General features: G+C 43.8%; 1 protein-coding gene across 1 annotated transcript in view; it reads right to left on the bottom strand.

Annotated features, from left to right (window-relative positions):
* Positions 1-12,660, bottom strand: part of IQCG (IQ motif containing G) — a 44,662-nt gene that overhangs the window by 16,727 nt on the left and 15,275 nt on the right. Inside the window, exons 4-5 of the mRNA XM_068281294.1 lie at positions 12,277-12,405; positions 10,340-10,421 (exon numbers count right to left, since the gene is read on the bottom strand). Coding sequence (XP_068137395.1) covers positions 10,340-10,421; positions 12,277-12,405 — 211 coding nt within the window. The remainder of the gene's footprint in view (positions 1-10,339; positions 10,422-12,276; positions 12,406-12,660) is intronic.

The raw sequence follows: 12,660 nt of genomic DNA, 5'->3' as shown, positions 1-12,660 counted from the left end.
ACAGTTCGCCCAACTCTAGTCCAGAGTCACCATGGGCCTCTTGACTGCATTTCTGGTCAGCGATCTCCTTGTTCGGCCTGTGAGTTTAGGTGGATGGCCTTGTCTTGGTAGGTTTACAGTTGTGCCATACTCCTTCCATTTCTGAATGATCGCTTGAACAGTGCTCCGTAGGATGTTCAAGGCTTTGGAAATCTTTTTGTAGCCTAAGCCTGCTTTAAATTTCTCAATAACTTGATCCCTGACCTGTCTTGTGTGTTCTTTGGACTTCACGGTGTTGTTGCTCCCAATATTCTCTTAGACAACCTCTGAGGCCCTCACAGAGCAGCTGTATTTGTACTGACATTAGATTACACACAGGTGCACTCTATTTAGTCATTAGCATTCATCAGGCAATGTCTATAGGCAACTGACTGCACTCAGATCAAAGGGGGCCGAATAATTATGCACACCCCACTTTGCAGTTATTTATTTGTAAAAAATGTTTGGAATCATGTATGATTTTCGTTCCACTTCTCATGTGTACACCACTTTGTATTGGTCTTTCACGTGGAATTCCAATAAAATTGATTCATGTTTGTGGCAGTAATATGACAAAATGTGGAAAACTTCAAGGGGGCCGAATACTTTTGCAACCCACTGTACATGACTATGCATGCCCCAGGATCATGGATGGTGAAATGGAGACTAGACATGAGATGAGCATGCCAGTGGACAGGTCTGCTGCCAACACTCTTTCAAATACCCTGGGAAGCATACTTTAGATGAGAGGGAAACCTGGGGCCTGACGGTCGTCCCTGCATGGCGACGGCTCCATGGATTTTTAATAGATTTCAAGGTGAGGTTTCTTAAAAATCTATTTCCAGTGTGTGGTAGTAATAGATCCCTCTCTGATTAGAGTTTGATCAGAGAGGGATCTTTCTGTAGGTCATATCTGCTGGCCATCTGCCAGTAGATGGCCAACTTTAGTTTGAAAAACTGGTGGCTGGGCATCTGTGGTAGAAGATATCTGGTGGTGTGTAGTAGACAAATAATGTCAGTTTAGATAACATTGTCCATGACATGTCTCTTAGCTTGATCATACATAGTTGGTGGTCCACAGTGGAAATGGTGGACAATGATACATTTGTGAATATTGTGGTGGAACCTACATAATTTATCTGTCTTATTACTCACACATTTATACACTCTAAATGGATATTGCCTTCTTACAACAGAAGGTATAATCGTATTGAGGAAATTGAAGATTTGATTGCGACCAAAAATTATATAATTGATAACTTCATTACTACCTGGGCAGTGTGGGTGGACTTCAAAGATGGGGATGTATATAAACAAGTTAAGAGTGTAACGATCGGTGTAACACAGAGAGGGTCTGATTATTGGTGATCTGCAGTATCACCAAGAATACAGAGATATACCCGATTATTGATGATCTGCAGTATCACCGATAATCAGATATATTACTAACCTCTGGACACCTGAGAGATATGAGTGTTTGGTGCAACAGTAATACTTTGAGAACAATACCAAGAGGACAGGTACAAGGCAGTAAGGAATACTGCTGGAGTAGTACCTTTCAGCAGCCTGGGACTCTCCCGTGGGGAGGAGTCAGACTGGGAGAGGGAAGGACCAGAGCGTGAGTGACACCAAGAGAAGGATGCCACTGACTGATCTGTGAACTATCTCTTAAATGGGGAGATAGCTCTCAAGGTCGGACAAGCCAGGTCGGCAACACACTGACATACAAGGTACAAAGGCAGGAGGCTGATTTGGTAATCCTAAGGCAAGCAGGGTTTGGCAACAGAGTATCAGATATAGCGAAGTACCAAATCAGTGCACAGAAGAGTGGTTAGGAAAGCAGAAGGTCATAACAGATAATAAACAATGCCTAGTCTTGGGTGTGAGCTCCGTGATCATCAACACCCTGGAACTAGTCTGAAGTATAACAGAATGGTAACACAAGTCCCTAATCTGAGGTGTGAGGTTCTTGATCATCAACACCCTGGAACTAGTCTGAGATATAACAGAATGATAACACAGATTCCTAATCTTGGGTGTGAGGTCCTTGATCATCAACACCCTGGGACTAGTCTGAGTATAACAGAATGATAACACAGATTCCTAATCTTGGGTGTGAGGTCCTTGATCATCAACACCCTGGGACTAGTCTGAGTATAACAGAATGATAACACAGATTCTGACAATAAGGTCTGAGTGCTTCCACGTAGTGATCGCAACGGCAGACCACCAGTGAATGACCAGCAGCCAGTATATATAGCCCAGCGCTCTCCAGCGCCTCCCCTAAGTGCTGGACCAATGGGAACTGGTACAATCGTCAGCTGACCGGCTTGGTCAGCTGACTCCCTTCTGGCTGTCATAAAAGTTCTGCCTCTCAACGCGCGCGCGCGTCCTTCTGAACCTGTGTGGACTATCAGTCCCAGCCACACCAGACATGTCTTATGTACCACCCGCCGTGCTGGACGCGGAATCCGCCACACCGCTATCAAGGCATGCGGCGGTTTCTCCGCGTTCGGCCATACTAGCAGATGTAGGCCCACGTGTGCAGACCGCCACGTTGGACGTGGAAACAGCCGCCTTGCTCTGAGCGCACGCGGGGGCTTTTCCGCGTTTTCTCACAGTACCCCCCCCCTGAGGAGTGGACTCCGGACAGCTCCTACCCGGTTTCTCAGGATATAGGGTGCGGAACTCCCTCTTCAATTCATCTGCATGCATGCGGCACTCAGGTACCCATGTTCTTTCCTCAATGCCATAACCCTTCCAGTGAACCAAATACTGTACCGAGTTCTGTACAAAACGTGAGTCTAAAATCTTTTCCACTTCATACTCAGGTTGGTCATCCACCATCACAGGAGGAGGAGGAGTGGAATCTACCTGCACTGCTGGCTTAAGCAGGGATACATGGAATGATCTCACACCCCGCATACTGGCAGGAAGATCAATGGCATAAGTAACATTGTTGATTTTCCTGGTTACAGGGAAAGGACCCACAAATCTGGGTCCTAGCTTGGGTGAAGGCTGTTTTAGGGCCAAATGACGAGTGGACACCCAGACCAAGTCTCCTGGCTGAAACGTCCACTCTATGGAACGTTTCTTGTCAGCTTGTCCTTTCTGACTCTGAAAAGCCTTCTCTAGATTCTTTTTTACCATTCCCCAAATGTTTTTAAATGACTTTTGCCAAGCCTCCAGAGCTGGAAACGGAGTAGAGGCCACTGGCAATGGGGAGAACCTAGGCAACCTTCCTGTTACCACCCGAAATGGAGAGAATCCAGAAGAAGAGCTTTTCAAATTATTGTGTGCAAATTCTGCGAACGGCAAAAACTTGACCCAATCAGTCTGTGCATCCGCCACATAACACCTTAAAAACTGTTCCAGAGATTGATTAATTCTCTCGGTCTGACCATTGGTCTGTGGGTGGTAGCCCGATGAAAATGAAAGTTCCATGCCCAACTGATGACAGAATGCCCTCCAAAATTTGGAAACAAATTGGACTCCCCGATCAGACACTATATTCTCCGGAATACCGTGTAGCCGGAAAATATGCAGGATGAAAAGATCGGCCGAGGGGAGTCCTTTCAGGGGCACGAAATGGGCCATTTTACTGAATCTGTCGACTACCACCCAAATGACCGACATGCCCTCAGACTTCGGGAGTTCGCCCACAAAATCCATAGACAAATGGGTCCAGGGTTCACTTGGGGTGGGTAAAGGCTGCAATCTTCCCACAGGCACCTGACGGGAGGGTTTACTTCTAGCACATACTGCACATTCTCTCACATGCAGTCAGTTGCCAATGAAGGCCACCATGCACACCTAGCCACAAGATCCTGTGTTCTGGTGGCACCAGGATGTCCAGCATTTTTGTGGGAGTGGAACATCAGCAAAATCTGGAGACGGAATGGCAACGGTACAAACATGACCCCTTCAGGCTTTCCCTCAGGGACATCCTGTTGGAAAGGACTTAAAGTTTCAGTCCAGTTCCTCCAGGTCTCTGTGGCTGCCAACACCACCTTCTGTGGGAGAATAGTCTCTGGGTCTGAGGGCTGTGCTTTCTCTGGCTCGAAACATCTGGATAAAGCGTCTGCTTTAACGTTTTTACTACCCGGGGTATACGTGATTATAAATCTGAATCTCAAGAAAAACAGTGACCACCGAGCCTGTCGGGGACTCAATCTCTTAGCCCCCTCGATGTATTCCAAATTTTTGTGATCAGTGTAAACTGTAATTGTATGTTCTGCTCCCTCTAGCCAATGACGCCATTCTTCAAAGGCCAATTTAATGGCTAGGAGCTCCCTGTTGCCTATATCGTAGTTTTTCTCTGCGGGTGAAAATCTACGAGAGAAATAGGCACACGGGTGTAACCTTCCCTGCAACCCAGAACGCTGAGACAGCACAACCCCTACCCCAACCTCTGAGGCATCTAACTCCACAATAAAGGGATAGGAGATGTCAACATGTCTTAAAATGGGTGCAGTACAAAACAATTCCTTCAGGGTGGAGAAAGCAGCAAGAGCTTCGGAGGACCAGTGGTTAGTATTTGCCCCTTTCTTTGTGAGACTGGTAAGGGGTGCGATGACTGTGGAGTACCCCTTTATGAACCTTCTATAGTAGTTAGCGAACCCTAAGAATCTCTGGAGAGCCTTCAGGCCCACGGGCTGAGGCCACTCCAGAACAGCAGAGACTTTGGCAGGGTCCATAGAAAGGCCCGAGGTAGAAATAATGTACCCCAGAAAGGTGACAGATGTTACCTCAAAAATGCATTTCTCCAATTTGGCATATAACATGTTTTGTCTTAGCTTGTGCAACACAAACCTGACATGATCCCTATGCTCTGAGAGGTTGGCTGAGAAGATTAGTATATCATCCAAATATACCAAGACAAATTTGCCCAAAACCTCTCTGAACACCTCATTAATGAGTTCCTGAAAGACGGCCGGGACGTTACACAACCCGAAGGGCATCACCAGGTACTCGTAGTGCCCATCGGATGTGTTAAAGGCCGTCTTCCATTCATCGCCCTCTCTAATCCGTACCAGGTTGTATGCACCTCGCAAATCCAATTTTGAGAAAATCTTAGCATTGGTGACCTGAGTAAATAAATCGTCTATCAAAGGCAATGGATAGTGATTTTTTACTGTGATTTTATCCAGGCCCCGATAATCAATGCACGGCCGAAGGCCTCCGTCTTTTTTCTTTACAAAAAAGAAACCTGCACCAGCAGGCGACCGGGAAGGGCGAATGAACCCTTTAGCTAAGTTTTCACGGATGTATTCCTGCATGGCCAACTTTTCAGGCCCAGATAAATTGTAGAGATGACCTCTAGGGGGCATACAACCAGACCGGAGATCAATAGGACAATCGAAAGGGCGGTGTGGAGGAAGTTTATTGGCCGATTTAGGACAAAACACGTCAGCAAACTCAGAATACTGATCTGGCAATCCTTCCACATGAATCTTGGTCTCACCTAAGGTTACCTTTGCTAAACAATGATGAAAACACTGGGAAGACCAGCTCGTTAGCTGACCAGTAGCCCAGTTAATCTGAGGTGAGTGAAGTTGTAACCAAGGCATGCCAAGAATGATTGTGGAGGTTGTCATACGTAACACAAAAAAAAACAAATCTTCCTTATGCAACACCCCGATAGCGACCCCTACTTCTGGAGTCTGTGACAGAGGACTGTTACTCTGCAGAGGGGAATCATCTACTGCAGTAACCTGTATCTGTGGTTCTACCGGGGTGACCGGAATACCCAATTTTTTTGCAAATTCAAAATCCATAAAATTTGCTGCTGAGCCTGAGTCAATGAAGGCTTCAGTGACTTCAGACCTATCTCCCCATGAAATGGTACAGGGAAGAAGCAAACATTTATCATCTAGGGGTAACAATTGCTTGCCTAGGGTATTACCCCCGACTACACCTAGGAAGTAGCGTTTCCCGACTTCTTAGGGCAATTCTGACTCCATGACCCCCCTCTGCACAATAAAGACAGAGACGCTCTGAGATTATGCGTTTCCGCTCCACTTGAGACAACTTTGACCGACCAATCTGCATTGGCTCTGGTGGAGGTGAAGCGGGTGGAAGTGGAGTTACTGGGGGAGCAGCGAGGGACACCATTCTTACATGGTTTTTACCCCGGGTCTGTCTCTGATATCGCAGCCGGCGATCTATCCTGATGGCCGATGAAATAGCTTCATCGATGGACTTAGGTTCCGGCTGACTTAACATAAGATCGGAGACCTCGTCTGACAACCCTGATAAAAAACAATCTAAAAGGGCAAATGTGTCCCACCTGGCCGATACTGACCATCTCCTAAATTCAGCAGCATAATCTTCAACCGGACTCTTGCCTTGCCGTAAAAGTTTGAGCTTCCACTCAGAAGTCGAGGCAATGTCTGGATCGTCGTAAATTATAGCCATAGCTTTAAAAAATTCCTCTACAGAGGTCAGGGCCTGGTGACTGGTGGGAAGGCTATACGCCCAGGTCTGAGAGCCAGATAACAAGGTTTTAATTAAGGTAACCCTTTGGGCCACAGTTCCTGAAGAATTAGGTCTTAACTCAATGTATGATAACACTCTACTTCTAAAATTTCGGAAGTCAGATCTGTGACCAGAAAATTTTTCAGGTACAGGCATACGTATGTCTGTGCTAAGAGGAGATTGCACATCCTTCACAGCCATCTGGAGGGTTTGTAAAGATCCAGACAAAGCGTCCATTACCGTATGGTGACTGCCCAGCACAATATTGATGTTTTCCACAGAAGTGGTAAGTGTGCCCAGACGGCTGGTAAGTGCGTCCATTTGCATTTTTTGGTCTGCCGTTCTGTAACGATCGGTGTAACACAGAGAGGGTCTGATTATTGGTGATCTGCAGTATCACCAAGAATACAGAGATATACCCGATTACTGATGATCTGCAGTATCACCGATAATCAGATATATTACTAACCTCTGGACACCTGAGAGATATGAGTGTTTGGTGCAACAGTAATACTTTGAGAACAATACCAGGAGGACAGGTACAAGGCAGTAAGGAATACTGCTGGAGTAGTACCTTTCAGCAGCCTGAGACTCTCCCGTGGGGAGGAGTCAGACTGGGAGAGGGAAGGACCAGAGCGTGAGTGACACTAAGAGAAGGATGCCACTGACTGATCTGTGAACTATCTCTTAACTGGGGAGATAGCTCTCAAGGTCGGACAAGCCAGGTCGGCAACACACTGACATACAAGGTACAAAGGCAGGAGGCTGATTTGGTAATCCTAAGGCAAGCAGGGTTTGGCAACAGAGTATCAGATATAGCGAAGTACCAAATCAGTGAACAGAAGAGTGGTCAGGAAAGCAGAAGGTCATAACAGATAATAAACAATGCCTAGTCTTGGGTGTGAGCTCCGTGATCATCAACACCCTGGAACTAGTCTGAAGTATAACAGAATGGTAACACAAGTCCCTAATCTGAGGTGTGAGGTCCTTGATCATCAACACCCTGGAACTAGTCTGAGATATAACAGAATGATAACACAGATTCCTAATCTTGGGTGTGAGGTCCTTGATCATCAACACCCTGGGACTAGTCTGAGTATAACAGAATGATAACACAGATTCCTAATCTTGGGTGTGAGGTCCTTGATCATCAACACCCTGGGACTAGTCTGAGTATAACAGAATGATAACACAGATTCTGACAATAAGGTCTGAGTGCTTCCACGTAGTGATCGCAACAGCAGACCACCAGTGAATGACCAGCACCCAGTATATATAGCCCAGCGCTCTCCAGCGCCTCCCTTAAGTGCTGAACCAATGGGAACTGGTACAATCGTCAGCTGACCGGCTTGGTCAGCTGACTCCCTTCTGGCTGTCATAAAAGTTCTGCCTCTCAACGCGCGCGCGCGTCCTTCTGAACCTGTGTGGACTATCAGTCCCAGCCACACCAGACATGTCTTGCGTACCACCCGCCATGCTGGACGCGGAATCCGCCGCACCGCTATGAAGGCATGCGGCGGTTTCTCCGCGTTCGGCCATACTAGCAGATGTAGGTCCACGCGTTCAGACCGCCGCGTTGGATGCGGAAACAGCCGCCTTACTCTGAGTGCACGCGGCGGCTTTTCCGCGTTTTCTCACAAAGAGCCAATAATGTAGCTCCGAAGATAAGGGCGTGCTCCTTGTGGATATTGGTGGCTCCACAGGACGCAACTTTGTGTGAGGAGATTCCCTAAGGGACTGTGTATTCTTTCTCCTCCCTTTTATTCTTTATTTCCACTTACTTTTAACTACAATGGGAGCAAGTGCGGGAACATGAGATTGTAGGAGTAGATATGATAAATAATAAAAACGCAGGTCATGTAGGGGATTCGTATTACTCCACCATTTCTCAGAACTTTCATCTGGGAATAACCTACGATCACACAGACTGCTTTGCTTTATTATTACTGTGTTTGTAACTGATATTATATGTCATGTTACTTTATGCTACCTTGAATGTCTTTAGCATTGTGATGTGATTCTGCAATTCTTGATATCACTCAAGCCTGTTACAGTAGCTGTTCTATTTATTTTTTTATGTCCTGCTAATAAAGATAAATTGTAAATAAAAAAAAAAGTATTCGCGATAATTTAGCTTCAAGTGAGCAACTGTTGCTTCCCATGATGCATCACTCCTGAATATGCAAATCATCTGCCTCTGTACATCGAGATGTATAGTGAGCCTAAAGCTAATACATTTTACAGAGCTACGTCAAATCAACATGCATACAGCCTAGTTTGGACTCTCTGGTCCTCATCAATGTATGGCATGGATTGATATGGATATTGGATAGGGCTTGGACCAGTGCTTCAGAGTACCTAGAGAGCTCATGGTGACCCAGAACCACTGGGAAAGTATAAAGGGCTAAAAGACACCAAAAAGCCCTTTATTAAAAAGCAATGCTAAATGTAATATTGCCTTCTTAAAACAGAAGGTATTTATGATAACTCAGCTTTAAGTGAGCAACTCTGGTTTCCCATGATGCATCACTTATGAATAAGCAAATCATCTCTTTATGACCCTAAAAGCAAGCTCTAATGAGATGCAGTAGAGTGTTGTACCATGTTAGCCATCAGTAAAAGCAAGTAGATTTGAATCAAGATGATACAATTTATTGGCTAAATAAATGGTATCATTCCGATTCAAAACTTCTTCCTCTAATGAGATGGTTCCTAAAGTACTTTTGCTGTTAACGTTTATGGCAGTAAGAATGATTTGCTTGGTCACTAACAACTGTACTGCATACTACAGTTAAGATAAATGCAATATTTAACAAGGACTGGGGAAGAATAGAGGAAATGGTTTCCTGTTTTATGACAAATGTATATCCAAATATCTCCTCCCTCCTCCAGTTAGGTCACCATGTATGGAAAAAGACAGAAAGGTGCCGTCCTGTAGAGTGTCACTGCTCACAAAACTGAATATTGTATGAGAGAGAGAGATCATGTAGTCAAGTGAGTTTTATCACAATAACAAAGGAAAATGTGGCTACGTCTTCAGTTAAAAATAATGTATACACTACTGAAGAGCCCTTGTCAGACCGCTAATAAAAGCAATGTGTATGTGCTGTGTGTTACAGTAGTTACTGTTTAAAGAGGAACTGTCACGAAAATCTTAAAATGTAAAACACATACAAATAGGAAGTACATTTTTACCAGAGTAAAATTAGCCATAACTTTTATCCTATGTTCCTGTCACTTACAGTAGGTAGTAGAAATCTGGCATTACCGACAGATTTTGGACTAGCCCATCTTCTCATAGGGGGGTTTTCAGGGTTTTCTTTATTTTAAAAAGCACTTACTGAATGGCAGGTGCTCCGTCCAACTGTCAAAATAGTGTGCAGCGAGAAGGGAGGCTGGCCAGCATGCTTGTATTAATAATTTTCAGGGAATGTGTTTATAAAGAATAAATAAAGAATAAGGGCCATGCTGAAAATCCCCCATGAAGAGATGGACTAGCCCAAAACCTGTCGGTAATGTCAGATTTCTACTACCTACTGTAAGTGACAGCAACATAGGAGAAAAGTAATTTATGGCTCATTCTACTCTGGGAGAAATGTACTTCTTATTTGTGTGTGTTTTAAAATTTTAATATTTTGGCAACAGTTCCTCTTTAAAGAGAAACGTAGAGGTCTGAGAGCCATGAGCATGTAACAAGTTTATAATGGGTCTTAACTTTAATCATGTCTCCCCATACTAATTTCTTTTTCCAAACAATATCACAACATCCGTGTACCAATTTTAGTAAATATCTTCATGTAGATATAATATTACCACCAAATCTAAAATATAGTGATTGCATTACCTGCAGTTCGGCCTTCTTCTCCTGTCTGACATCCTGTAACTGCTTCTGCAGCGCTTTGATCTTCTTTCTTCCTTCTTGTTCTCTATGAAGGAAATTTAGTAAGGTAAATACTATGGAAATTGAATGTTGGAACTTCAATGACTGTTAAATTGTGTATATATAATATTGGATGGTAATTTTACCTGTTTAGCCATGGTGTCATCTGTACTGTCAGATATACAAGTGAGAGCAGCATGTAATGAGATTCAGTCTGGGTCTGAGGGAAACTTTACTAGAAAATTAGCAACTACAGTACTATGTTTCAGGGGATTTTATGGGACCGGAAGCAGGAAATTTGGGCGCATGAGGCAGGTGGACAAAAAGGGCGCCGCCATTCACTCCCATAATAAATATTGTTTAAATCGGCGCCCAACAGGAAAAAAGGGCGCCGGAGAAAAATAACGTTTTAAAAGCGGCGCCCGGAGACTTTTAATGTTTTATAACTGTTTCTCATGATTACACATTATTTAATGATTTATAATTTTTAAAACATTATTTTTAAACGAAAAACAGTACAATATTTTTTAAAGCATTACTTTTAAACGAAAAACCGTACAATATTTTTTTATTTTTTTTTTCATTTTTAAACGAAAAACCGCACCATATTTTTTTAAAACGTTATTAATGCTTATCACAGGGGGGGTCTTAGGTTTAGGCACCACCAGGGGGGTCTTAGGTTTAGGCACCAACAGGGGGGTCTTAGGGTTAGGCACCAACAGGGGGGTCTTAGGGTTAGGCACCAACAGGGGGGTCTTAGGGTTAGGCACCAACAGGGGGGTCTTAGGTTTAGGCACCACCAGGGGGGTCTTAGGGTTAGGCACCAACAGGGGGGTCTTAGGGTTAGGCACCAACAGGAGGGTCTAGGGGTTAGGGATAGGTACAGGGAGGGTTCTGTGTGAGAGTAGGGTTAGGTATAGCTTTAGTAAAATTCTTATTAATGTTTTATAAAATGTTATTATAAATTTCAATTTTTAAACAGGGAAGATTAACGTTTTTAAAATTGCCGATTTTATACACATTATTTAATGATTTATAACTTTATAAAACATTATTTTTAAACGAAATATAACACAATTTTTTTTAAACGTTATTCATGATTATCTTTTAAAACTCTGCGCCCTTTTTTCCCGGCGCCCTTTTTTAACGTACGCTATGGGACCTGGGATGTCAATCCTTCACATACAGGGCAGGACATAGAATATGTTGGCTGTGCATGGTTTGGGGTGAGTTAGGCCCAGGACTGTGGATCCAGGAGTGACTTGGATAAGTGAGTGGAATACAGTACAATTAAGGTTATGGAAGGTAACTACTAGCGAGCCAGTGTGAAAGGGTGAGAATGCTATTGGTAGGGTGTCATAAAAAAAAACAGGCTGGTGATTGTTGAAAACTGATGAATGTTTACTGAGTAGTTGCTGTGGTGGATAACACAAGGTTAGGGTTTGGCACATAAAGTATATTCCACTGTGACCTCATTTTACTCCTCGGCAGACTAATTTGTTTTGGATATTTATAGAATAATAAATAGAATGGAATAATAACCTTTGACATATGGCCGCATAGGGGTGCTATTTTGGCTGGGAACGCGTAGTATCAGCCGCGTTCCCCAGCCTGACGGGTCCTGACGGCGAAACCGGAAGTGGCCGCCAGCGGGACCCGGAGCATCAGAGCGACTCGTCGTGGGCACCGATCAGCTGCAGGGGGCTGAGGTAAGCCCCAGGTGAGTAAAACTCATTTTTTTTGGGACACTTAAGGTTCACTTTAACCGTAAAAAAAACTGGTAACCCTTTTAATGCTTTGATCCCAGCTACCTAGTATTCCAAGTCATATAATAACTGGGAGTTTACTGTAGGTTCTGAATTTTATCTGTTTCTGTTGGAACTTATTCTACACATTCTTACCTTTCTATGGTGTTGTAAAAATGAGCTTTTTTCTCCTTTTCCATGGCCACAGCATACTGTAAGCTCTGAAATGAGCCTGAGGTTTCTAATTCCATTAACATGTCTGCAATGACATCTGCTGCAAATTGCCTGTTTGGAAAATAACACCTGTCAGTGATAATACTGGAGTATTTGTGTAAGTTATAAATTGTGTTATGAAGGTATATGTAATTATTATCATTGATTTATACATTGCCCACACATTCTGTGGCACTGTACAAAGTAAGAAACAAACATGGGGTACATAGAAATACAGGCAATGGTATACACAGAATATAGATGATGGTACCAAATACAGAGTTGGTAGACATTGTAGTAATTGAGTGACAAATGTAATGATAAACA

This window comes from Hyperolius riggenbachi, chromosome 4, assembly GCF_040937935.1.
Source record: "Hyperolius riggenbachi isolate aHypRig1 chromosome 4, aHypRig1.pri, whole genome shotgun sequence".
Classification (NCBI taxonomy): domain Eukaryota; kingdom Metazoa; phylum Chordata; class Amphibia; order Anura; family Hyperoliidae; genus Hyperolius; species Hyperolius riggenbachi.
This window is presented reverse-complemented; position numbering and strand designations above follow the sequence as displayed.